Source organism: Procambarus clarkii, chromosome 63, assembly GCF_040958095.1.
Source record: "Procambarus clarkii isolate CNS0578487 chromosome 63, FALCON_Pclarkii_2.0, whole genome shotgun sequence".
NCBI classification, from domain to species: domain Eukaryota; kingdom Metazoa; phylum Arthropoda; class Malacostraca; order Decapoda; family Cambaridae; genus Procambarus; species Procambarus clarkii.
The window spans coordinates 21877525-21903831 of record NC_091212.1 but is presented as its reverse complement, the minus strand read 5'-3'; the positions used below and the strand labels follow the sequence as shown (position 1 = coordinate 21903831).

The 26307-nt window shown below is 49.3% G+C and overlaps 1 protein-coding gene across 1 annotated transcript in view; it reads right to left on the bottom strand.

The window, feature by feature from the left end:
* Window positions 1–5657: 5657 nt before the first annotated feature.
* LOC138354548 (uncharacterized) overlaps window positions 5658–26307 on the bottom strand; it is a 28542-nt gene continuing 7892 nt past the window's right edge. The window contains exons 4-5 of the mRNA XM_069308910.1: window positions 22602–23062; window positions 5658–6704 (exon numbers count right to left, since the gene is read on the bottom strand). Coding sequence (XP_069165011.1) covers window positions 5658–6704; window positions 22602–23062 — 1508 coding nt within the window. The remainder of the gene's footprint in view (window positions 6705–22601; window positions 23063–26307) is intronic.

The window sequence follows — 26307 nt, the reverse complement described above, 5'->3', positions numbered from 1 at the left end:
GTCCATGTCTATGTCCGATATGAGGATGAGAAAAAGTACTGGAGCAAGCACAGTCCCTGGGGGACTGTGCTCTTTACGGTTGATGGACCGGATTTTATTTTATTGACTATTACACATTGGGCTCTATTAGTCAGGAAATTGTAGATCCATCTGCCTATTTTTCCGGTAATTCCTTTTGAGCGCATTTTATGTGCAATAACCAACCCATCCTCCGAATTGATAGTACGTTTTAATACTAAGTGTAATATGTACATTTCCTGGCTGAAATACATAGTACATAATTGCACTTATGGGACTGTTACATTTACCTCCCCATTTAATTCTTCTCGTTTTCTGTTCAGACACTCAGAATTTTAGGATGAAGTTTTAAAGTTCAGTTTGCTATACACAAGTTTTAAATATCAGGAATTTCTTTTTAAATTTTATTAAACAATAGAGATTTTGTACAAAATTTGAAAATATCCTGAGTTACTTTACAATTTATTTAAATATTTTAGTGTTTTGTTTTATAAAACTGTAATATCAATAGTACGTTAAGTAGTAATTGTAATTAAGAAGCAATAAAATGCTTATCTTCAAAAACTAAGACGGTTAGGTTAGATCGTGGTTTTCTATTTAGCTTTTCAGGTAAACTCGAATATTCACAATATAATTGACAGTACAATTTAATACTAAGTGTAAATAAGTACAATTCTTGATTCATATGTATTACATAATTGCACTTATGGGGCTGTTACATTTACCTCCCCATTTTTGGAGGACGGTCTGGCAATAACACCATGGTCACATTTGTCAAAGCTTCTACGAAATCTGTGTAAATTACATCAGCGTTTTGTTCGTCTTCCATGGCATCTAATGCCATGCCATAGTGGTCCAGCAACTGTGACAGGCAAGAGCGCCCTGTTCTGAAACCATGTTGTCCGGGGTTATGGAGATGCTGTGATTCCATGTATTTTGTGATCTTACTTCTTGGCACTCTCTCGAAGGTTTTTATGATGTGCTATGTTAGTGCTATCGATCTTTATATTTTACCTCTGCCTTATTTCCTCCTTTATGGAGCGGTGCTATCTCTGCTGTTTTTAATGTCAGGGATAACGCCAGTATCTAGGCTTTGTCTCCACAGAATGTGAAGGGCCTGCGATAGTGTTTTTTTACAGTTCTTGATGAATATGGAGTTCCAAGAATCCGGGCCTGGTGCAGAGTGCATAGGCATACTGTCAATGGCTTCTTCAGAATCCAGTGGGGATAGGGCAACGTCTGATATATGATTTAATGTTGGTATCATATCCATGAAAAATTCTTTTGGGTTATCAATCTTTAGTTTTAGTGGCTCGCTGAAAACAGAGTCGTACTGCTTCCTCAGTAACTCGCTCATTTCTTTGTTGTCGTCGGTGAAAGTTTCATCTCCCTTTCGCAGGGGCCCGATACTAGATGTGGTTTTTTATCTTGATTTTGCATAGGAGAAAAAATATTTCTGATTTCTCTATTTCATTAATGGCCTTTTGCTCTCTTTGCCTCTCCAGGGTTTTGTATGATTCTTATAGCTTTAGTTCAATTGTTTCTATTTCTCTACCTAACCTTCTTCGCCGTTCTTGAGATAGGGTGCGACTCTCAAGTTGTTCCGCGATTCGTTTTCTTCGCCTATATAGGGAACGACGTTCCCGTTCCAATCTGCATCTCTTCCTCTTTTTTTCTTAGGGGTATGCGGTTTGAACATATTTCTAGTGCTACTGAGCTTATTTTTTTCCAGGCACTGGTTCAGGTTTGCATTTTCTAGCTGTTCTTCCCAGTTTATTTCTGTGAAGTCCTGGTTTATTTGCTCCCAGTTTATCTGTTTATTATTGAAGTTGAATTTGCTGAAATCTCCTCCAACGGGAATCGGGACTAGTTTTGAAGGTCTATTACCCATGGTTGTCACAACTTCAATTCAGTTGTGATCTGAGTAACAGGTATTTGTAATCATTATGTTCCCGATCAATTCATCATTATTGGTGAAAATGAGGTCCAGCGTGTTCTCCTTCCTAGTTGTATGTATGTATGCATGCCCGGATGTTGAGAAACATGCCAAGTACAGCATGAAACATTTAATGTAATAGCCGTTGATTATCTGTGCGAGGATAGCGAGATGGTGTTGGGGGTGTTGATACATTGTTGGCGAGGGTGACTTCCGCGTGAAGGCTGTGGGACGCCATGTTGCGTGACCCGCCCTCCTTATAACCCAGTCGTAAAGTTGACTAACAAAAGCCAGTTTAATATCCGGTGGGCATAACTTGCCCTACACAGCTGCTGGAGACGGGGGTGACCAGACGTGTAGGGCCCTGGCTGGCTGCCTTCACCCGCCCACACATGCACACCTCCAAGGACTACACCGTCTCTGCTGACATCTGCCGGGGTATACCTAGAGAAGGTGTAGGCAGCACACCATTCCAGCACGGAGCCATTAGCTTCCGTGCTGGAAGTCGAGGGTAAAGCTTAGTGGCTGTCATGAACACATCCCTAAATTCGTCATCAAATCTTAGATGTGTGTATGTCGCGTTTTGTGTCGAGGTATTTGTACTGTATGTATATATAGTGTAATGTATTCATGTCACTGATCAGAGTCGAAGTTGACTTGTTACTAAGATATAATTACTTTGCATGACAATTTACGGGTCGCGGGTCAACACACACTTGTAAAGTCGTGTAAGTGATAGTGACATTGAGAGTGTGGCGCCTGAGTACGTACTGGAGCCTCCTTGGGGCAGGTAACACACCCGGCTGTCAACAACAATTTATCTGGGAATCTTGCCAGGATAATTCTGTGTTACCGGGGTCATCAGTGTCCTCTTGTACTGTACTCTTTAGCGAGGAGACCAGTGAGCTACATATTTACCTGAGAGTTAGATGATGATCGGAAGTGTAAAATGAAGCCATTGAAGTATAGAGCTGCCGTCAACGCGGAGCACACTACCAATAAATGGAACACGGAAGGAACAGTGAGGTAACTATAGTTCCTGCGGGAGCGACTAAATTATCCGGGTTGTGATCGCTGTGTCAACTTGGAGGCCACAGAGACAAACAGCCTCACGGACCAAGAAGTCTTCCACAAGTGAACATCAGTAGCAGGTAAACACACACTAACAGAGAGGGATTACTTTGGGTCGTCCATTTATAAAAGGTCTTTAACGCAACACGAGGGACATTACAACAGTTAGCCAGTAAACTGCGAGCCACACGCGGTATTTTAATAATACTTGTAATTACACTATGAAGCAAATGTGATAACCACGACCAAATTAACTCTGCCACGATGATGTCCTGAGCATCATGAGCATGATGCTAGCAGGATTATTAACTGCTGCGGTCATGACTTACCGTGTATGGTGTATGTTAACACGACTCCGCCAGTGTTAGTAGCGACCTTGTTACTGGTCAGGCAGGTGGTGGTGTGGGGCGAGGCAGGTGGTGGTGTGGTGTGGGGCGAGGCAGGTGGTGGTGTGGTGTGGGGCGAGGCAGGTGGTGGTGTGGTGTGGGGCGAGGCAGGTGGTGGTGTGGTGTGGGGCGAGGCAGGTGGTGGTGTGGTGTGGGGCGAGGCAGGTGGTGGTGTGGTGTGGGGCGAGGCAGGTGGTGATGTGGTGTGGGGCGAGGCAGGTGGTGGTGTGGTGTGGGGCGAGGCAGGTGGTGGTGTGGTGTGGGGCGAGGCAGGTGGTGGTGTGGTGTGGGGGCGAGGCAGGTGGTGGTGTGGTGTGGGGCAGGTGGTGGTGGTGTGGGGCGAGGCAGGTGGTGGTGTGGTGTGGGGCGAGGCAGGTGGTGGTGTGGTGTGGGGCGAGGCAGGTGGTGGTGTGGTGTGGGGCGAGGCAGGTGGTGGTGTGGTGTGGGGCAGGTGGTGGTGGTGTGGGGCGAGGCAGGTGGTGGTGTGGTGTGGGGCGAGGCAGGTGGTAGAAAGCGTGGGATGTCGTCTTTAAGGCCAGCTGGGCCTCCAGCAGGCAGGGGAGAGGGCAGTCCTTCACTACCAGGATGACCAGTGCCAAATCTGAGCGTCGTTGACCACCCCGCCGGGGGTGGGGAATTGAACATAATTACCTCAGATGGCTCCAGGTGGCCCACCACTCAATTGTTCCACGTTCAGCTGCCCCGGGGAACGTTGGTGTGGTTTCTTGCACTTGCCCTTTGAATATATAGGACGGCGGGTGCTAGACTAGCCCGGCTTGGGGGGCTGCGGGACTAGCCCTGAGGGTTGTGGGGGCTGCGGGACTAGCCCGGAGGGTTGTGGGGGCTGCGGCACTAGCCCTGAGGGTTGTGGGGGCTGCGGGACTAGCCCTGAGGGTTGTGGGGGCTGCGGGACTAGCCCTGAGGGTTGTGGGGGCTGCGGGACTAGCCCTGAGGGTTGTGGGGGCTGCGGGACTAGCCCTGAGGGTTGTGGGGGCTGCGGGACTAGCCCTGAGGGTTGTGGGGGCTGCGGGACTAGCCCTGAGGGTTGTGGGGGCTGCGGGACTAGCCCTGAGGGTTGTGGGGGGCTGCGGGACTAGCCCTGAGGGTTGTGGGGGCTGCGGCACTAGCCCTGAGGGTTGTGGGGGCTGCGGGACTAGCCCGCAGGGTTGTGGGGGCTGCGGGACTAGCCCTGAGGGTTGTGGGGGCTGCGGGACTAGCCCGCAGGGTTGTGGGGGCTGCGGGACTAGCCCGCAGGGTTGTGGGGGCTGCGGCACTAGCCCTGAGGGTTGTGGGGGCTGCGGGACTAGCCCTGAGGGTTGTGGGGGCTGCGGGACTAGCCCTGAGGGTTGTGGGGGCTGCGGGACTAGCCCGCAGGGTTGTGGGGGCTGCGGGACTAGCCCTGAGGGTTGTGGGGGGCTGCGGCACTAGCCCTGAGGGTTGTGGGGGCTGCGGGACTAGCCCGCAGGGTTGTGGGGGCTGCGGGACTAGCCCGCAGGATTGTGGGGGCTGCGGGACTAGCCCGCAGGATTGTGGGGGCTGCGGGACTAGCCCTGAGGGTTGTGGGGGCTGCGGCACTAGCCCTGAGGGTTGTGGGGGCTGCGGCACTAGCCCTGAGGGTTGTGGGGGCTGCGGGACTAGCCCGCAGGGTTGTGGGAGCTGCGGGACTAGCCCTGAGGGTTGTGGGGGCTGCGGGACTAGCCCGGAGGGTTGTGGGGGCTGCGGGACTAGTCCGGAGGGTTGTGGGGGCGGCGAGGCCAGGCCAGCCCGGGGGGGTTGTGTGTGGGGGGGGGGCGACCTGGAAGTTGGCAAGCACGGCTGCCGGATGACATGGTGTCGAGACCAGGCCTGGCTGACCCTCACCTGACCTTGAATCCGGCACCCATACTGAGCGTGACAGGCTGCTTGCTCTCTACCTTCTTTGGTGGCTGGCGTCGCTGTGGTGGTGGTGGCTGGCGTCGCTGTGGTGGCGGTGGCTGGCGTCGCTGAGGTGGTGGTGGCTGGCGTCGCTGAGGTGGTGGTGGCTGGCGTCGCTGAGGTGGTGGTGGCTGGCGTCGCTGTGGTGGCGGTGGCTGGCGTCGCTGAGGTGGTGGTGGCTGGCGTCGCTGTGGTGGTGGTGGCTGGCGTCGCTGAGGTGGTGGTGGCTGGCGTCGCTGAGGTGGTGGTGGCTGGCGTCGCTGAGGTGGCGGTGGCTGGCGTCGCTGAGGTGGTGGCGGTGGCTGGCGTCGCTGAGGTGGTGGTGGCTGGCGTCACATAGGTGGTGGTGGCTGGCGTCGCTGAGGTGGTGGTGGCTGGCGTCGCTGAGGTGGCGGTGGCTGGCGTCGCTGAGGTGGCGGTGGCTGGCGTCGCTGAGGTGGTGGTGGCTGGCGTCGCTGAGGTGGTGGTGGCTGGCGTCGCTGAGGTGGCGGTGGCTGGCGTCGCTGAGGTGGCGGTGGCTGGCGTCGCTGAGGTGGCGGTGGCTGGCGTCGCTGAGGTGGTGGTGGCTGGCGTCGCTGAGGTGGCGGTGGCTGGCGTCGCTGAGGTGGCGGTGGCTGGCGTCGCTGAGGTGGCGGTGGCTGGCGTCGCTGAGGTGGCGGTGGCTGGCGTCGCTGAGGTGGCGGTGGCTGGCGTCGCTGAGGTGGCGGTGGCTGGCGTCGCTGAGGTGGCGGTGGCTGGCGTCGCTGAGGTGGCGGTGGCTGGCGTCGCTGAGGTGGCGGTGGCTGGCGTCGCTGAGGTGGCGGTGGCTGGCGTCGCTGAGGTGGCGGTGGCTGGCGTCGCTGAGGTGGCGGTGGCTGGCGTCGCTGAGGTGGCGGTGGCTGGCGTCGCTGAGGTGGCGGTGGCTGGCGTCGCTGAGGTGGCGGTGGCTGGCGTCGCTGAGGTGGCGGTGGCTGGCGTCGCTGAGGTGGCGGTGGCTGGCGTCGCTGAGGTGGCGGTGGCTGGCGTCGCTGAGGTGGCGGTGGCTGGCGTCGCTGAGGTGGCGGTGGCTGGCGTCGCTGAGGTGGCGGTGGCTGGCGTCGCTGAGGTGGCGGTGGCTGGCGTCGCTGAGGTGGCGGTGGCTGGCGTCGCTGAGGTGGCGGTGGCTGGCGTCGCTGAGGTGGCGGTGGCTGGCGTCGCTGAGGTGGCGGTGGCTGGCGTCGCTGAGGTGGCGGTGGCTGGCGTCGCTGAGGTGGCGGTGGCTGGCGTCGCTGAGGTGGCGGTGGCTGGCGTCGCTGAGGTGGCGGTGGCTGGCGTCGCTGAGGTGGCGGTGGTGATTCCTGGCATTTCCTCACAGTGATGAAGGGCTGACACTCATCACTGTGTTCATACAAGTTGTCAGTCTAACAAGATCTGTAGTAAATTCACAGAATCATGATGTAGCTCCTAAGATGACCAGCGTTGACAAGGCAGAATTTACTTCTGAATGTCGTTAATCTTGCCGGAAAAAAATATTGTTGTAGTTCTGCTTGTGAGAGCTTCCAGCACTGCTAGCACCTCCTTAGATTCTCCCTTTGCAGAACCTAATGGTTCGATCCTCCATTGCGGAGGATGAAGATCAGGACTGTGGACTTAGTGCAGAAACTGAGAGCTAGTCATACTCATTAACTAACATCAGATGACTTGAGCGCTTGCAGGCTCGCTAATCATATATCAGAGCGCTGCTGCCTTGCGTCACGGAACGCCTCTTATTAGCCAAAACAGGTCACAGTATGTGGTAAATCCGAAACTGTCAGAGTACTATCGAATACCATCATGTCTACACACAAATATATAGCCATATAAATTTAAGTAATTGCAACCTCGTTAAAAAAAATTAAGGTATTCTATCATAAAATCCCTCGGGAGCCTGACCTGTCAGTTGTTAGGGATGTGTGAGAGAGAGTTGAACACTGTTTACCTCGGACTGCGGTCTGGCAACCTTGTCTAGATTTCTAGGTATATTGTGTCGATGGTGTAAATAACAATAACTTTAGAGAGTTGTCAGGTTTGCCTTGGACGGAAAGCTTTACGGTAAGTTCGTCCGGTGTGGTGTGTGTGTTTGGGGACGGAGTCCGGAACTGTGTTCTGAACACCGCTGTAGAATGTTCCCTAATAAAGAACGCACAATAACTTAGTTTTTAGGGAAATAAGGGAGCTGGTGGCCTGTGCGCGGGGCACACCAGGTAATCTTGGGACGACAGGTAATTTGAATCTTGAGACTTTTTCCCCACTCAAGATGTCGATGGTTTTCACCTGATGTCGCTAATTACTCACGCTCTTGAAACGAAATGGTAATTTACTGTGTTTTTCTGTCAAGGTGTTTACTAATGGTTTCCTTTTGTGCGAAGCTGGTGAAGGTGGTGTGGCTGTCGTGCTGCTTGTGGAGGTGTGGCTGTCGTGCTGCTTGTGGTGGTGTGGCTGTCGTGTTGTTTGTGGTGGTGCGGCTGTCGTGCTGCTTGTGGTGGTGTGGCTGTCGTGCAGCTTGTGGTGGTGGTGGTGTGGCTGTCGTGCTGCTTGTGGTGGAGTGGCTGTCGTGCTGCTTGTGGTGGTGTGGCTGTCGTGCTGCTTGTGGTGGTGTGGCTGTCGTGCAGCTTGTGGTGGTGTGGCTGTCGTGCAGCTTGTGGTGGTGTGGCTGTCGTGCAGCTTGTGGTGGTGTGGCTGTCGTGCAGCTTGTGGTGGTGTGGCTGTCGTGCTGCTTGTTGTGGTGTGGCTGTCGTGCTGCTTGTGGTGGTGTGGCTGTCGTGCAGCTTGTGGTGGTGTGGCTGTCGTGCAGCTTGTGGTGGTGTGGCTGTCGTGCTGCTTGTTGTGGTATGGCTGTCGTGCTGCTTGTTGTGGTGTGGCTGTCGTGCTGCTTGTTGTGGTGTGGCTGTCGTGCTGCTTGTGGTGGTGTGGCTGTCGTGCTGCTTGTGGTGGTGTGGCTGTCGTGCAGCTTGTGGTGGTGTGGCTGTCGTGCTGCTTGTTGTGGTATGGCTGTCGTGCTGCTTGTTGTGGTGTGGCTGTCGTGCTGCTTGTGGTGGTGTGGCTGTCGTGCAGCTTGTGGTGGTGTGGCTGTCGTGCAGCTTGTGGTGGTGTGGCTGTCGTACTGCTTGTTGTGGTATGGCTGTCGTGCAGCTTGTGGTGGTGCGGCTGTCGTGCTGCTTGTGGTGGTGTGGCTGTCGTGCTGCTTGTGGTGGTGTGGCTGTCGTGCAGCTTGTGGTGGTGTGGCTGTCGTGCTGCTTGTTGTGGTGTGGCTGTCGTGCTGCTTGTGGTGGTGTGGCTGTCGTGCTGCTTGTGGTGGTGTGGCTGTCGTGCAGCTTGTGGTGGTGTGGCTGTCGTGCAGCTTGTGGTGGTGTGGCTGTCGTGCTGCTTGTGGTGGTGTGGCTGTCGTGCTGCTTGTGGTGGTGTGGCTGTCGTGCTGCTTGTGGTGGTGTGGCTGTCGTGCTGCTTGTTGTGGTGTGGCTGTCGTGCTGCTTGTTGTGGTGTGGCTGTCGTGCAGCTTGTGGTGGTGTGGCTGTCGTGCTGCTTGTTGTGGTGTGGCTGTCGTGCTGCTTGTGGTGGTGTGGCTGTCGTGCTGCTTGTGGTGGTGTGGCTGTCGTGCTGCTTGTGGTGGTGTGGCTGTCGTGCTGCTTGTGGTGGTGTGGCTGTCGTGCTGCTTGTGGTGGTGTGGCTGTCGTGCTGCTTGTTGTGGTGTGGCTGTCGTGCTGCTTGTGGTGGTGTGGCTGTCGTGCTGCTGTTTGCAAAAGATTACTTTTTAAATGCATACATGCATGCATGCATACATGCGTGCGTGCATACATGCATGCATGCATACATACATACATACATACATACATACATACATACATACACACACACACACACACACACACACACACACACACACACACACACACACACACACACACACACACACACATACATACATACGTACGTACGTGTATAAGTGACACGCGTGCTGTTAGACTCGTGAATTTTAGAGACTATTGAATTTACTTTTTAAAAATATGGAAAAACTACAAATGTTTGGAGATATGGCGCGCGCCGGTCACGTATTGCTGAAAACCGGGTCACAGGCATTGATTTATGGCTGGCTGGTTAAATGTCAAGGCTGTCGGGCATGGTAACATGATGAGACTCGCATGCCTATTGAATATGCCTCATTGGTGTATATATATATATATATATATATATATATATATATATATATATATATATATATATATATTTAAGGCACAACTCTCCTAAACACGAGAGTTAAGTATACAACTTTAGAACACTTTCCCACCAGGAGACTCGAACCCTAGCCAGCACAGAAGCCTTCCAGCAACTGGCATAACAGGTACGCCTTAACCCTCTGCACCACCGCTCAGACCCTTAAAAGAGATGGTAATTTAAATACTCCGAAATTACCATCTCTTTTAAGGGTCTGAGCGGTGGTGCAGAGGGTTAAGGCGTACCTGTTATGCCAGTTGCTGGAAGGCTTCTGTGCTGGCTAGGGTTCGAGTCTCCTGGTGGGAAAGTGTTCTAAAGTTGTATATATATATATATATATATATATATATATATATATATATATATTATAATGGTCACAACTCGAAAATGTTTATCTTTTTTTTCTAATACTCGGTGTCAATCGTATATAAATTCAGTTCTCTGATAGTAAAGGACAATTTGTTGTCAACAATGTGACACGTGGTGTGTCAGGCATTGTTGTCTGGACAACAGATAAACATAGAAGCGGAGCACACTGTGTCTTCCTCACTGTAGCGTATTGGACGCTCACTAACTGTTACGCTGGTGCTGACCCTCTGGACCACTACCAAAATGACACCCATGGTTATATTATAGTGATAACTCCAGGTAATTGTAATGTGTGCGGCTAGGAAGCTGGGTGGTCTGTCACACCGGTGAACTGGGTGTGTGTATTGTGGCATGTATGGTACATCACACATCCACCCCCCCCCCTGCACTTCCTGATATGTTTCAGGGAAGTATTTGTGTCGCTTCCTCTTTAGCTTAGTGTGTCGCTGCGTCTCTGGCATAGTATCTGTCGCTGCCCAGCTGGTGGAGTATGTGTCGCTGCATGTCTGTCTGTCTGTCTGTCTGTCTATCGCTGTCTGTCTCCTACTGTATCGTCTTTATTCGAAAATTATGGTACAAATTATCATCCATTCCATATGCACCAACGTCCACGGGATGGGTATGGGGTGCATAATAAATATATATTAAATGAAAAAATCCTTCGATTGAATACTGAAATATGCCTGTGTGTGTGTGTGTGTGTGTGTGTGTGTGTGTGTGTGTGTGTGTGTGTGTGTGTGTGTGTGTGTGTGTGAGGAGCGGCGTTAGCCTTTGGTGCCGGCGTCTGATCTGTGGCTCAGGGTGATCTCCGCCCAGACGTGGAATATCATCTTGACGGAGGATCATACACCCGGCAAGATTTGCAGAATGGCAAGATGCCCAAGTGTGGCAAGGGCGACCTGAGGGTGTTGGGGAAGGGGAGGCGCCCTCCTGCCTACCTACCTACCTACCTACCTACCTACCTACCTACCTACCTACCTATTGGTGCTCACACGCGCGCTCCGGCATGAACACGTCATATACGTGTGTAAATCATGACGAAATTAACATGTACATTATATATATGTACAGAGTTAGCGTACCGGTAAATATGGATTTAAAATGCAAATTTCAGAGGAAAAACTCGTGGAAAATAACAATGAAGATTGCAATAGTTGTGGGTTGTGATAGCCGGTACAGGTGACAGTGAGTGAGGGATGAGGCTAAAGTGCAGTGGCACCACCACCACCACCTGCACCCCAGGTTCACCACCTGCACCCCAGGTTCACCACCTGAATATTCTTCCTGCAAACACCAGAATACATCAAAAGTGTCTTGCTGGATGTCATATCAACTGAGCTGTGATATACGTCCCACAACAGTCTTGTTGATCAGGTAGTCACCGTGGAAGGCGAGCCCGTGTATTATGGCAACTACAGTACCCGTGTATTATGGCAACTACAGTACCCGTGTATTATGGCAACTACAGTACCCGTGCTAGCAGGGATGAACTAGGCGGAGAGTGAAGCACAGCTGCCACATTATTCACACTCTTCGCAGACTGAGGACTGTGAGCGGCGCCTGCACTAGGTCATGGCTTTACGTGGCTCTCTCCCCCCCTCCCTGAGTGGCATCACTGCACCGCTTTCTGGATCAGTGAATGGTCACCTAACGAGCCAGCCTCCTGCCATGTCCCAAGCTGAGGACGGTGGCGCCGCCGCCAGGTGCTCTCGTCTCGACCCTGTCCTCCTCCTCCTCCCCGGCACGCGTCTCATTTTCCTTACTCCTATACTAATCTCTCCTACTCTTATTCTTCCTTGTATTAAACATTTTCTACTCGTATAGTATTTAATCTGCACTTGTAACTTGTATCTTCTCCTGTAGTATTTTTTGACCTGGTACGTTTAAAATTGTTGTGACGTCTCAAGTTGCTAAAATTTCCCTTAAGTTCATACTTGTATGTTGTTTAGTGTCGTTTGTCAGCTCTTACTTACTTCAGTAGTATAATATAGTCTCCTAAATACCCCCTCACCACACGCCTCACGTAGTGAGTAGTGATAGTTTGTATTGTAGGGAGCAGATATGACTATATTATGTAGGTTGAGCATATACACTATTTAATCTACACGTTTAATTAAGTAATTACACTTGTATTAATTATTTTCAACATCATCTCCCTACAGTACTTGTTCTTTAAACGTTTAAGTCGTTAAATTTGTCACTTTTTAGGATAAGGTGCATGAGAAAAAAATACGGTAAAATACACATAGTTGAATCACATCTAAAATAACATTAATGTCCCTTAGAATTTTCAGTAATTCACACTAGGTATGAACAATTTCGAACGACACCTGATAAAATAGGTGTATTGGAAAAACTTCCCCAAACATTTACAGTTACGCCTTGCCAACATATATGGCCTGTTTCTGTAAGTTAAAGGTAACATATTCCCCTCTAACCTTGAGCACAACATTCAGCTCTACCACCAGGTCATCACAGACGTCTCCAGTTGTGGCGCCAAGCCCTCAGGCTGGTGATGGGGGGGGGGGGGGTGTACTCGTCTAGTTGTGCTGCAAGTTGTTGAGCTTCGGCTCTTTGGTCCCGCCTCTCAACTGTCAATCAACTGGTGTACAGGTTCCTGAAGCTATTAGGGAGGAAAAGGTCGTGGTAACGAAGGACGTCGGAATGCTGCGTTTATTCTGTTAATTGGAATCGGATGGGCCGGTTACAGTGGAGGCCGGATGTTGCGCGACAAGAAAATAACGATAAAATGAACCTTTTCATCAATGGTTCATCTCTTTCGTTCTTACTATGTTCTTCCCAGACAGCTGGCAGCTGTCATCCACTGTCCTTCTCCTTCTATTATTTAACAGCCGTCTAACTTGAGTGACAGTACCGTCCATGCCGGGACTAGTGGCAGGGACCTGGAACACGCGTCACCTGTGTGGTGGTGTAGTCTGCCCTCAACGGTGTAGACAGACACTCCCACGCTAACATCTATAACTGTCATCTACACAAGTCGTGAAGCAGCATAAACCCTGACCCAAGGTGACAGGTTGGCTTAGGAAGCAGAGGCCCTCGAAATTCTCCATGTGATAACCTCGTGGAGCGGAGGACATGAGTGGCTGCGGGGTCCGGGCCACATAGTGTATGTGCACAACGGCAACACATGGGTCAGGGTTCCTGTCGTGTTCGGTTATGTAAGGATGGGGCGATTGTCGCCTTCTGGCTTTACTCTATGTTGGCCTGCCCCCCCCCCCTTCCCCCCGTTTTTCCTGTAATGTTGTACGGTCTCAAGGTTCCCATCTTGTTTACTTCCCATCACAACTCTGGTAACTTTCACCCCATCCCTTCCCCCCCCCCATTTTATGTGATCTAAATCATGACTTCACCGTTCTCGGCCACCACCGTTTACTTGACTTATCCTCTTCTAATATTTCATTCTGTTCCAGTTCAGTTCTCTCCTCCCTTTCCCATGCCCAGTGTGTGGCTGGCTTGTGGTGTGGTGAGTTCTCTGGTGTTATAACAAGAGTGTGTGTGTGTGTGTGTGTGTGTGTGTGTGTGTGTGTGTGTGTGTGTGTGTGTGTGTGTGTGTGTGTACTCGCCTAGTTGTGCTTGCCGGGGGTTGACCTTTGGCTCTTTGGTCCCGCCTGTCAACATTGTGTTGAGTGTGTGTGGGGGGGGGGGGGGGTGAGGTGCACCTCCAGGTCTTGCTGTGTCTCCCCACTATTGGTTTTACATTTGTTTGTGGAGTTGTTTGTGTTAAAGGTGTTAAATATCGGTTGTGGTGGTAGGAATGGTGCCTTCACCACCACCAGGGTGTAGTGTGTGTGTGTGTGTGTGTGATGTTGGTGATGTTTGCTTCTGGTGGGTATACCTTCACTCATACTCTCCACCACTATCTTGTTTTCTCCAGTAAACTACAGGAGACTCTTCCCTCCGGTTTGACTTTTTCTGTTGAAAAGTAGAGCCGAGATTGTAACACTATCTTGAGGTTATCTTGAGATGATTTCGGGGCTTAGCATCCCCGCGGCCCGGTCCTTGACCAGGCCTCCTTTTTGTTACACACCCCCAAGAAGCAGCCCGTAACAGCTGTCTGACTCCCAGGTGCCTATTTACTGCTAGGTGAACAGGAGCATCAGGGTGAAAGAAACTCTGCCCATTTGTTTTCGCCTCCGCCGGGGATCGAACCCGGAATCTTAGGACTACGAATCCCGAGCGCTGTCCACTCAGCTGTCAGGCCCTCCCTAGCCTGATAATCTCATTCTCATAATTATAATTATGAGATGAATATTGTACTTGTACTGCAACAGTTGCATAAGCTTACAGTTGGGTGTTCCCTCAGTCCTCGCGTGTGGCCTTAAATTCCTTTGACTTCACTTCATCAGCTTGTCCGGGTTGTCTTCTATATTTCATTATTTTTGCTTCGTTAATCTATATTTAACATCGTTTTTAATTATGTTGAGGCTGTTGGTTGTGACAGGTGAGACACAGGCGGTCACTGGTGGGCTAGACAGGTTAATGGCTGGCAAGACAGCAGGTTAATGAGGCACGCTGGGTCCTCTCTCTCCGCTCTCACACTCGCCCGTCACATGTGTCGTCTGGGGTGGTGGTGGTGGTGGTGATGTGTCGACTGTTTCTCACACTCTGGTGTCCCCCCCCCCCTCTCCTTCATCCTGCTGATGGTCGCTCTTCCCTCTATCTTCTCCCCTTTAGGAAATGTATATGTTTATCTCTCGGAATGTTCGGTAATACGTTTATTGCTTGTAATGTGTATCTATGTATGTATTAACACGATGTACTGAACAAGGTGAGAATAGCTTGAGCTACCTCATCCCTTTGTGTGTATTTTACCTCAATAAACTTATTTCAATTTCTCCCCTTTCCTCTGCCTCCACCTCACCCCCTCTGCCTCCTCTCCTCTCTCTGCCGACTCCGGTCTGCTTTCTCTTTTCCACTCTTCCTTTTATGTATCTGTCTCTTCCGCTTCACTCTATGCTCCCAGCTTAAGCTTGGTGTATGTAAGACTTGTCATGGCCACAGTAATTAAGATAATGCTATCCTGCTACATATTATTAAAACACGAAAAGGCTCAACGTAACTTTTTTTCGTTAATTCGCGTATCGTGATTGTGTGTGGTATGGAGTATTTTGTGGAGGGCGACTTTCTTCACTTTTGTGTCATGTAGTGGATATAAAGCGCCTCTTTGGTCAGGTACAAGTCTCGGGGTTTGCTCTAGGATGGTATGCAAATGAACGTTGTTTTATGCCGGGCTCTCCGCCGTCACCGCGGCGTGTGATGGGGTCAGTGGTGGTGTTGGTACCGGTAATCCAAGCCTAACTGTCCGGCGGTGGGTCTGTGTGCATGCTTGCTTCCACCCCCCCCCCCCCTCTCCCCCCTCTCCCAGAGAGTTGTGCTTGCAGGGTTGAGCGTCACCTTCCTGACAGCTGTTTCCTATTATCGGCTATTTTACGCAGTTTCTCCCGACCCTCCGGTGTGTTTATCCTGTTTTTATAATTGTGAAAAAGTTAACCACAATGTTTTCGTCATATTATTATTGACGCCCGACATATTGAATACACTCGCACCTAAAAATATTTGTGTGTGTGTGTGTGTGTGTGTGTGTGTGTGTATTCACCTAGTTGTGCTTGCAAGGGTTGAGCTTTGCTCTTTCGGCCCGCCTCTCAACTGTCAATCAACTGTGTTTTAACTACTATTCCCCCCCCCCCACACACACATCCCCATGAAGCAGCCCGTGACAGCTGACTAACTTCCCGGTACCCATTTACTGCTAGGTAACAGGAGCATCAGGTTGAAAGAAACTCTGCCCATTGTTTCTCGCCGGCGCCGGGAATCGAACCCGGGACCGCAGGATCACACGTCGAGAGTGCTGTCCAGTCAGCCACCGGCCACCACTGTGTGTGTGTGTGTACTCACCTAGTTGTGTCTGCAGGATCGAGCATTGACTCTTGGATCCCACCTTTGTGCGGGATCCAAGAGTGTGCGCGCGCGCGCGTGTGCGCACATACCTAGTTGTGCTTGCGAGGGTTGAGCTTCGGCTCTTTGATCCCACCTCGCAACCGTCAATCAACAGGTGTACAGGTTCTTGAGCCTATTGATCTCTATCATATCTACACTTTAAACTGTGTATGGAGTCAGCCTCCACCACATCACTTCTAATGCATTCCATTTATTAACTACTGACACTAAACAAATTCTTTCTAATGTCTTTATGGCTCACTTGGGCACATAATTTCCACCTGTGTCCCCTAGTGAGTGTTCCCCTTGTGTTAAATACTGTCTTTATCTACCCTATCAATTCCCTTCAGAATCTTGAATGTGGTGATCATGTCCCCCCTAACTACCCTGTCTTTTAGCGACGTGAGGTTTAATTCCCGTAGTCTCTACTCGTAGCTAATGCCCCTCAGTTCGGGCAATAGTCTGGTGGCAAACCTCTGAACTTTCTTCAATTTAATTTTATGCTTGACGAGATATGGACTCCATGCAGGAGCGTGTGTGTGTGTGTGTGTGTGTGTGTGTGTGTGTGAGTGTGTGTGTGTGTGTGTGTGTGTGTGTGTGTGTGTGTGTGTGTGTGTGAGTGTGTGTGTGTGAGTGTGTGTGTGTGTGTGTGTGTGTACTCATCTAGTTGTACTCACCTAGTTGTGTTTGCGGGGGTTGAGCTCTGGCTCTTTGGTCCCGCCTCTCAACCGTCAATCAACAGGTGTACAGATTCCTGAGCCTATCGGGCTCTTATCATATCTACACTTGAAACTGTGTATGGAGTCAGCCTCCACCACATCACTTCCTAATGCATTCCATTTGTCAACCACTCTGACACTAAAAAAGTTCTTTCTAATATCTCTGTGGCTCATTTGGGCACTCAGTTTCCACCTGTGTCCCCTTGTGCGTGTTCCCCTTGTGTTAAATACTGTCTTTATCTACCCTATCAATTCCCTTCAGAATCTTGAATGTGGTGATCATGTCCCCCCCTAACTTTTCTGTCTTCCAGCGAAGTGAGGTTTAATTCCCGTAGTCTCTCCTCGTAGCTCATACCTCTCAGCTCGGGTACTAGTCTGGTGGCAAACCTTTGAACCTTTTCCAGTTTAGTCTTATCCTTGACTAGATATGGACTCCATGCTGGGGCTGCATACTCCAGGATTGGCCTGACATATGTGGTATACAAAGTTCTGAATGATTCTTTACACAAGTTTCTGAATGCCGTTCGTATGTTGGCCAGCCTGGCATATGCCGCTGATGTTATCCTCTTGATATGTGCTGCAGGAGACAGATCTGGCGTGATATCAACCCCCAAGTCTTTTTCCTTCTCTGACTCCTGAAGAATTTCCTCTCCCAGATGATACCTTGTATCTGGCCTCCTGCTCCCTACACCTATCTTCATTACATTACATTTGGTTGGGTTAAACTCTAACAACCATTTGTTCGACCATTCCTTCAGCTTGTCTAGGTCTTCTTGAAGCCTCAAACAGTCCTCTTCTGTTTTAATCCTTCTCATAATTTTAGCATCGTCCGCAAACATTGAGAGAAATGAATCGATACCCTCTGGGAGATCATTTACATGTATCAGAAACAAGATAGGACCGAGTACAGAGCCCTGTGGGATTCCACTGGTAACTTCACGCCAATCGGAGGTCTCACCCCTCACCATAACTCTCTGCTTCCTATTGCTTAGATACTCCCTTATCCACTGAAGCACCTTACCAGCTACACCTGCCTGTCTCTCCAGCTTATGTACCAGCCTCTTATGCGGTACTGTGTCAAAGGCTTTCCGACAATCCAAGAAAATGCAGTCCCCCCAGCCCTCTCTTTCTTGCTTAATCTTTGTCACCTGATCGTAGAATTCTATCAAGCCTGTAAGGCAAGATTTACCCTCCCTGAACCCATGTTGGCAATTTGTCACGAAGTCCCTTCTCTCCAGATGTGTTACCAGGTTTTTTCTCACTATCTTCTCCATCACCTTGCATGGTATACAAGTCAAGGACACTGGCCTGTAGTTCAGTGCCTCTTGCCTGCCGCCCTTTTTGTATATTGGGACCACATTCGCCGTCTTCCATATTTCTGGTAGGTGTGTGTGTGTGTGTGTGTGTGGAAATTGTTAATCCTTATGAACAAAAATGTAGTTGATCTTCGGGTGTGTATATATCTGGAGCCGTTGTGGTGTGCAAATTTTCAGGTATAAGCAGCTTCATGCTATTGCCTCCTCGGTTCTTTTATTATCCTGAAATTCTTGGTAAAATGAATTTGGAGATGGATCACAAAGTCCAAACGTCACTACTGAGACTGGACCCTGAGTATCCTCGGGTTGCTTTCCCGGAACCCCGCCCGCAATAACAGGTATATAGCATCTAGACTGGTGCTAGTACAGTGAGGGCGGGGTGTGGGCCCTGATGCTATGGTGAGGACCCCCTGGTGGTGATGAGGGGCAGGCGCCAGGCTGTGGTGGGTGGCGGTTATCTTGAGGTTATCTTGAGATGTGTTTAGTGTCCCCGCGGCCCGGTCCTCGACCAGGCCTCCACCCCCAGGAAGCAGCCCGTGACAGCTGACTAACACCCAGGTACCTATTTTACTGCTAGGTAACAGGAGCATAGGGTGAAAGAAACTCTGCCCATTGTTTCTCGCCGGCGCCTGGGATCGAACCCAGGACCACAGGATCACAAGTCCAGCGTGCTGTCCGCTCGGCCGACCGGCTCCTTGGTGTGTAGGGAAGGTGCAGCAAATTGTAGAATAGGAGGACGGATGGTACCTTATGTTTCCTTTACCTGGCGCTGGTTGTGAGGATGAACATTCCGGTTTCTGGCCAGTCCTCCTCATTGAGGTTATCTTGAGACGATTTCGGGGCTTAGCGTCCCTGCGGCCCGTCCTCGACCTGGCCCTCCTTTTGTTACACACCCCCAGGAAGCAGCCCCTAGCAGTTGTCTGACTCCTCGGTACCTATTTACTGCTAGGTGACTAGGGGCATCAGGGTGAAAGGAACTTTGCTTATTTGTTTCCGCCTCCACCGGGGATCGAACCCGGAACCTCAGTACTAAGAATCCGAAGCGCTGTCCTCTCAGCTGTCAGGGCCCCCCTTTGTCCTAGTTGGTGATAAGAGAGAATATAAATTGAAAGGCACAGTTGCACGTGGGTAGGGAGGGGTGGGGGGGGGTAAGTCTAGTGTGAGAGCACCAAACCATCACCAGTATGAGCCCTACAGGTCACGTGCAGCTTTCACCCGGAACAGTTTTGCATTGTAACATTACTGTCTTAAATGTCTTAAACTTTTTATCGGGACATTTTATATATGCTCGAGCGCCGTTGGTTACTTGCGGTAGAAACGTTAAAACAAATACAATCCTTCTCCAGCTGGAAGCACTGACATTTCTTCCTCAAAGGAGAGACATGGTAACGGAACGTTACACATGGTAACGGAACGAATGACCTGCGTCTCACTAGTTAGTCCGAACAGGAGCTAGGTAGACCAGGATGCTCAGCTTCTGAGATGGAAGTCTTACAGTCATTAAGGAAAGACAGCCAGCAAGTAGTCACCAAAATATACCACAGGAGTATTGTTAATATAGTACACATTGACATGAATAAAAATACTAGAGAAGAGGAAAGAGTGTTGAGAGTTGAGTGGTGGCCGGGTAGCTGGTGAACCTCACCTCATAAACACCAATTGCTGTCTCATGCCCCCGTCCACTGGATTCTCGCATAGGTTAACTTTCCTAAATGAGAAACTTCGGAGTAGGATGGTGGGATCGAACCAGCGTCCTGCGTCACCCCAGAAGGTGATTCCATCCCCGTCCTGCTCCAAAGTTTTGTATCAGATATATCTCGTTACTGGGATTTTATTGTGAATTTTCGTGGAATGTTCGCGGGTTAAGTTCACACCGCACAGCGAAATTAGTATTTAGCCATGTGAACATATTCAGGCATTGGTGTAAACTTCGTGTGAGAGAGTGCTCGCCTATTTGGGCCTGCAGGGCTGAGCGTTGGCTCTTAGATCCCGCCTTTCTAGCTGCCGGTTGTTTAAAGCAATGACTCCTCTACCATACCTAGTTTTAAAGTTATGAATAGTGTTTGCTTCCACAACGTGATCCTCCAGTTCATTCCATTTCCCCACTACTCTCGCTAAAAGAAAGTTGTCTTATCTATATGACTCATCAGTTTTCAGCTTCCACACATGTGCCCTTGATGTATTCCGTATTGTTTGGTATTCTTTGTGAACTTTTCGTCTATTTCCTCATTGTTAATTAACCTAAGTATTTTGCATGCTGCTATTATATCTCCCCTCTCCTTCATTTTTTCTAGTGTCATCAGGTTCCGTTCTTTCAGTCGTCTTCATACCCCATCCCTCGTAAGTCTGGGACGAGTCTCGTCGCAAATTTCTGAATCTTTCCAAATGTGTTTCTTTAATGTGGGGAGGCATGGGGCGGCATACTCTAAGACTGGCCACGTAGGCAGTGTAAGGTGCCCTAAATGCCTCCTTACTTAGGCTTATGAATGATGTTATAACTTTTGCTAGCGTAGAGCACGCTGCTGTCGTTATCCTATTTATATGTGCCTCAGGAGTTTGATTAGGTGTAACGTCCACTCTCAGCTCTTAATCGAATCGTCAGAGGAAAGTAGTTTCCCTTCATTAAGTACTGACCCTTTGCTCTTCTGTCACCTAGTCCCATTTCCATAATTTTACTGTGCCTGCGTGTGCGTGTGCGCCTGCGTGCGCGCGCAACCTGTCCTCTTAAAAGTAAAGTCGCTTTTGGCCGTTTGCCCGTATGGCCGGAAGTGGACGTAATTTGAAAATGAAAAAAAAAATGAAAACAAGTTTGGGATTTTTTTTTCAACAACAGTAAGTTAAGGGTCCTCTGGTAGATAGGTTAGGTGGGCAGGAAATTCTCAGTTTCAAATTTTTATGAAAAATGTAAATTGAAAGTTTCCTCTCCAAACCTTTCCAAGTAAGCCGGACGACTCAAACAGAAAACGGGACAGTACGTCACTTTTGTAAGTCAATTTCATTTCAAATTGCATCCACTTTTGGCCATAGCGCGCATACGAGCGAAAAGTGACGTTATTTTTAAGAGGACAGGTTGCTGTGTTTACTAGTTGTGTTTACTAGTTGTGTTTTTTTGCGGTGGTTGAGCTTTGCTCTTTCGGCCCGCCTCTCAACTGTCAATCAACTGTTTACTAACTACTAACTTACTATTTTTTTTCCCCCACACCACACACACCCCAGGAAGCAGCCCGTGACAGCTGACTAACTCCCAGGTACCTATTTACTGCTAGGTAACAGGGGCACTTAGGGTGAAAGAAACTTTGCCCATTTGTTTCTGCCTCGTGCGGGAATCGAACCCGCGCCACAGAATTACGAGTCCTGCGCGCTATCCACCAGGCTACGAGGCCCCCTGTGCGTGTGTTCGTGCGCCTGCGTGTGCGCCTGGGTGCGTGCGCGTATAAACTTACTTAATTGTGCTTACGGGGGTTGAGCTCTGGCTCTTTGGTCCCGCCTCTCATCTGTCAATCAACTAATGTACAGGTTCGTGAGCCTATTGGGCTCTCATATTTATACTTGAAACTGTGTATGGAGTCAGCCTCCACCACATCACTGCCTAATGCATTCCATTTGTCTACTACTCTGACACTGAAAAAATCTTTCTAACGTCTCTATGGCTCATTTGGGCACTCAATTTCCACCTGTGTCCCCTAATGCGTGTGCCCCTTGTGGTAAATAGTCTGTCTTTATCTTCCCTATCAATTCCTCTGAGAATCTTGTATGTGATGATCATGTTCCCTCTAATTCTTCTGTCTCCCAGTGTCTTTTCTGTGTGTCTGTCTGTCTGTCTATCTGTGTGTCTGTCTGTCTCTAGGTGAGGGTAGAAACCAGGGACGCCAGTTATATCCCACATCATTATCCTAATATTTTCGGCTATATGCAGCACCGAGTGGCAGGTGGTACAGTGTACAATGATGTGTTAATGCTGCCTCTTCCGTCCCCTCCCTTCCCCTCCCCCCCCCCCCTCCCTCCTCACTGTGGTCAAAGATCGATACTTACATTTCCCTCTCGGACCCTCACCCTACACCCTCACCCCACACACCCTCTACCTTGCACTCTTCCCTTAACTTATTGAACCATTTGGAAGACTTTTTATTTCGAATTTGTTAATCCAGAGGCAAAAGTATAAAGTGCATAGACTTTGGAAATAAAAATGAGATAATTCGGAGGTGAAGAAAAAGCTCCATAGTAGATAGTTGATGATTAAAGGTGAGAGTTAAAACTTGGTGGGTTGCCTGACTGCCGACTCCCAATAAATCACAATGTGTGCATCTGGAGCACATTACCCTTGTGGATCACTATGACTTGCCAGATTACCCTCTTCTATAATGTTACCTCTTCCGCCGCTGTTATCCTCCACCATTGTGTCGAGTCGTCTGGTAACTCGTGTAGAGTCCGTAACTGCATCACCCAGATGGAATTAATGCCTTTAAATTTCATATTCTCACATTGATGAATTGTACGTTTTATTTGTAAACGGAGCGTGTTACGATCGCCTGGACGTCATCTGTAAATGGGTCGTAATTTTAATTAACCTGTGAAAGGAACAGAACACAACTGCTCCCCTTTGCTCCGCTTCCTGGGTAATTGATCAACTTGTTCGGCAGTTTTATCGGTCGTTCTCTGAATTCAGAAAAGTTTGTCAATTACTTGTGGCAGCGCGCGTTGTTACCTGACCGGGTCGGTGTTTGGCAGGAGCCGGGGTACTGGTATCGGGCACGTGGGCACTGGCAGGAGCCGGGGTACTGGTGTCGGGCACGTGGGCACTGGCAGGAGCCGGGGTACTGGTGTTGGGCACGTGGGCACTGGCAGGAGCCGGGGTACTGGTGTCGGGCACGTGGGCACTGGCAGGAGCCGGGGTACTGGTGTCGGGCACGTGGGCACTGGCAGGAGCCGGGGTACTGGTGTCGGGCACGTGGACACTGACAGGAGCCGGGGTACTGGTGTTGGGCACGTGGGCACTGGCAGGAGCCGGGGTACTGGTGTCGGGCACGTGGGCACTGGCAGGAGCCGGGGTACTGGTGTCGGGCACGTGGGCACTGGCAGGAGCCGGGGTACTGGAGTCGGGCACGTGGGCACTGGCAGGAGTGTCTTGGGTGTTGCGGGGCGAGGCACACAACAGGGCCTCGATGGCTTTACCAGAGGATGATAACGACAGATATTTAAGGGAAGATAGATCATGGGATGAACGAAAAGGGAGGGACGTAGGCGAACGGGGGTTTGAATTTTCGGAATGGGAGGGATGAGGGGGAATGTTGGCTGTTTGTGTGAGATAAATGGGGAGAAAGTTGATACTGGAGGGGAGAGGGAAAGCTTGGTAGGGTAGCGGAGAGGAATGACAGGGTGTGTGAAGGGTGGTGGGGACGGAGAGAGAGACTGGGGGAAGGGTGAGTGTGTCAGGGGTGGGATCCCTGTCACTGCAGGGTGTCGAGGGCAGGTGAGGCGTGGTGGTAGTGCAGGTCGTGGGGGAGAAAACTGTCATTGTAGCCAGAAGAGAGATGCGCATTTGTATCTGTTTACATGGATACATAGGCATTTGTGCAGCAATTCTTTACTATATGAAGGGTTACATAGCGTATTTCAATTACCAGATGTGTAATACTTAAAAAAAAATACCCATCTCACTCATTTTTTTTAAATTATTAACACATTTAGGTACATCTGCATTTGTGCAGCTACCCTAGACTATATGAAGGGGAGTACAGTGTCAAAAAGTAATGCTAAAATCCCCATCACACAGGATGGTTAGACATACAAAGGCATGTGATAGTCTGCACTGGCAGACTCTGGGTGCATTATGAGGATATCATCAACACAAGAGTGAATAAGTTAACAGTGATACTAAAAGTCCCCATCTCGCAGGATGGTTAGTCATACAGGGCCGTATGTTCAGTAATGTGCACTGGCAAATTTTGGGGGTGCATTATGAGGATATCTTAAAAAATACGAGGTTATCTTGAGATGATTTCAGTGCTTAGCGTCCCCGCGGCCCGGTCCTCGACCAGGCCTCCTTTTTATTACACCCCTCCCCCCAGGAAGCAGCCCGTAGCATCTGTCTAACTCCCAGGTACCTATTTGTGCTAGGTAACAGGGGCATCAGGGTGAAAGAAACATTTTGCCCATTTGTCTCCGCCTCCACCGGGGATCGAACCCGGGACCTCAGGACTACGAATCCGAAGCGCTATCCACACAGCTGTCAGGCGCCCAGAGTGAATAAAGTAATTACAAGGCTCCAGGTACCTCATGCCAACGAGTCTAAATGGCCTGATAACTGGGCATTCGGTGATGTAGTGTGGGAGATCATGCCGCAGTTCCTGCTCACAGAGTTTGCACCTGGAGTGCTCAGGATTGGGAGATCCGTCACCTGTAGCCACCTGCCACAGGTAACGGTAACCCAACCTGATCCTGGCAACCACTGTTTCGCACAGTCTGGTCGACGTTTTGTGGTGCCCATAAATATAGGTTTCAGATCTGAACAAATCATAGCTTTTTGTACGGGTGCTTTCAGGTCGTTGTGAGTCTGCAATTTCTTTCCTGTTAGAAAAGCCTGGAGTGCCTCCCCGCAGCACTCTATAAATAAATTGTGCCTCCATAAATTTTTGTGTTACATCTTTCATTTTGGTATCAAATTGTTCGCAATAAAAAGGCGCGCATTTTAAAACGAGTCCCACGATAATAGGACAATAAATAGAATTTTAACAAATATTTTAATATTTTGACCAGAAGCCTATTTATAATCTTTCAAGTGTTCGGACATCAAGTTTCATGTTATATCTTTCATTTTGGTATCAAAATGTGTGCAATCTAAAGGCGCTTGTTTTAAAACCACTACCAGATTGATCTGATAAAATTTAAATTTTTAACAAATATTTTAATGAGTGACTAGGTACTACGTCGTTGGAACCTATTCAGTAGAAGAATGAGTGACAAGATAGCCAGTCTGTGGAACGCGAAATTTTTTTTTTTTTTTTTTTATTAAGTTATGAGGTACATCTGCATTAGTGCAGCTACCCTAGACTATATGAAGTGGAGTACAGTGTGTCAAAAAAAAGCTAACTAGGTGATGCTATAAAATCCCCATCACACAGGATGGTTAGTCATACAGAGACATGTGATAGGCGGTCTGCACTGGCAGACTCCGGATGCATTTTGAGGATATCAACAACACAAGATTGAATAAGGTAGCAGTGGTAATACAAGTCCTCATCTCGCAGGATGGTTAGTCATACAGGGCCATGTGTTTAATAGCCTGCACTGGCAAATTTTGGGTATACTGTGAGGATATCTTCAAGAATACGAGAGTGAATAAAGTAATTGCAAAGCTCCAGGTACCTCATGCCAACTGGTCTGAAAGGTCTAATAACTGGGCATTCAGTGATGTAGTGCGGGAGATCATGCCGTAGTTCCTGCTCACAGAGTTTGCAACTGGAGTGCTCAGGATTGGGAGACCCGTCACCTGCAGCCACCTGCCACAGGTAACGGTAACCCAACCTGATCCTTGCAACCACTGTGTCGCACAGTCTAGTGGACGTTTTGTGCTGTCCATAGATGTAGGTTTCAGATCTGAACAAATCATAGCTTTTTATACTAGTACTTTCAGGTCGTTGGGAGTCAGTAAGTTCTTTCCTATCAGATCTGAATGTTTGGACCAATACAGTTTTGACAGCAGAGATGGGGATACCTAGATCTAATTCAACTTCAAACTTGTTACACGCTAGTTTGGCTGCAATGTCTGTCTCATTATGATGGGTTATATTTATGTGTGAGGGTATCCATACAAAGGAGATTCGAGACCCTTTACTCTGTGCATCAATTAGGTCATTTATAATTGGGAGTATTAGGTTCTTGCTGTCGATCTTCCAAGAGAAGTTTTCGATTGCTTGAAGAGCAGACTTTGAATCGCAGAATATTATTCCTCCTCCAATATTTTTTAATGTGCTGGTTGCTAAATGTAATGCTGCTAGTTCTGCTTGTGTGGAGGTCAGCCAGTTGTTTAACCTGACACTGACAGACTTTGTGCAGATATTATTTCTATAAAACCTACATGCCGCTGCAGTCCGTCCAGTAGAAGACTGGACTGAGCCGTCGGTGTAGACACAGTGCTCGTGAGATCTTAGACTCTCGATGGAGGAGGCAATTGTTTCAAGAGTGACAGCTTTGAGTAGAGCAAGATTCTCATTATCTTTCTTGGTGACAGGTGTGTATGATACTTGAATGGTGGGGTACAGATAAAGAGGAATATCAGAGACTGGTAGATTGCACTTAAAAGGAATGTTAAGTTTAATGAGATTGTAAGCATTGTTTCTCAGCCAATTATCATAAAAGGAGTGAGTTGGTATGTCGGCACCAGTCAAAAGGGTGTTAACAGCACTAAATAA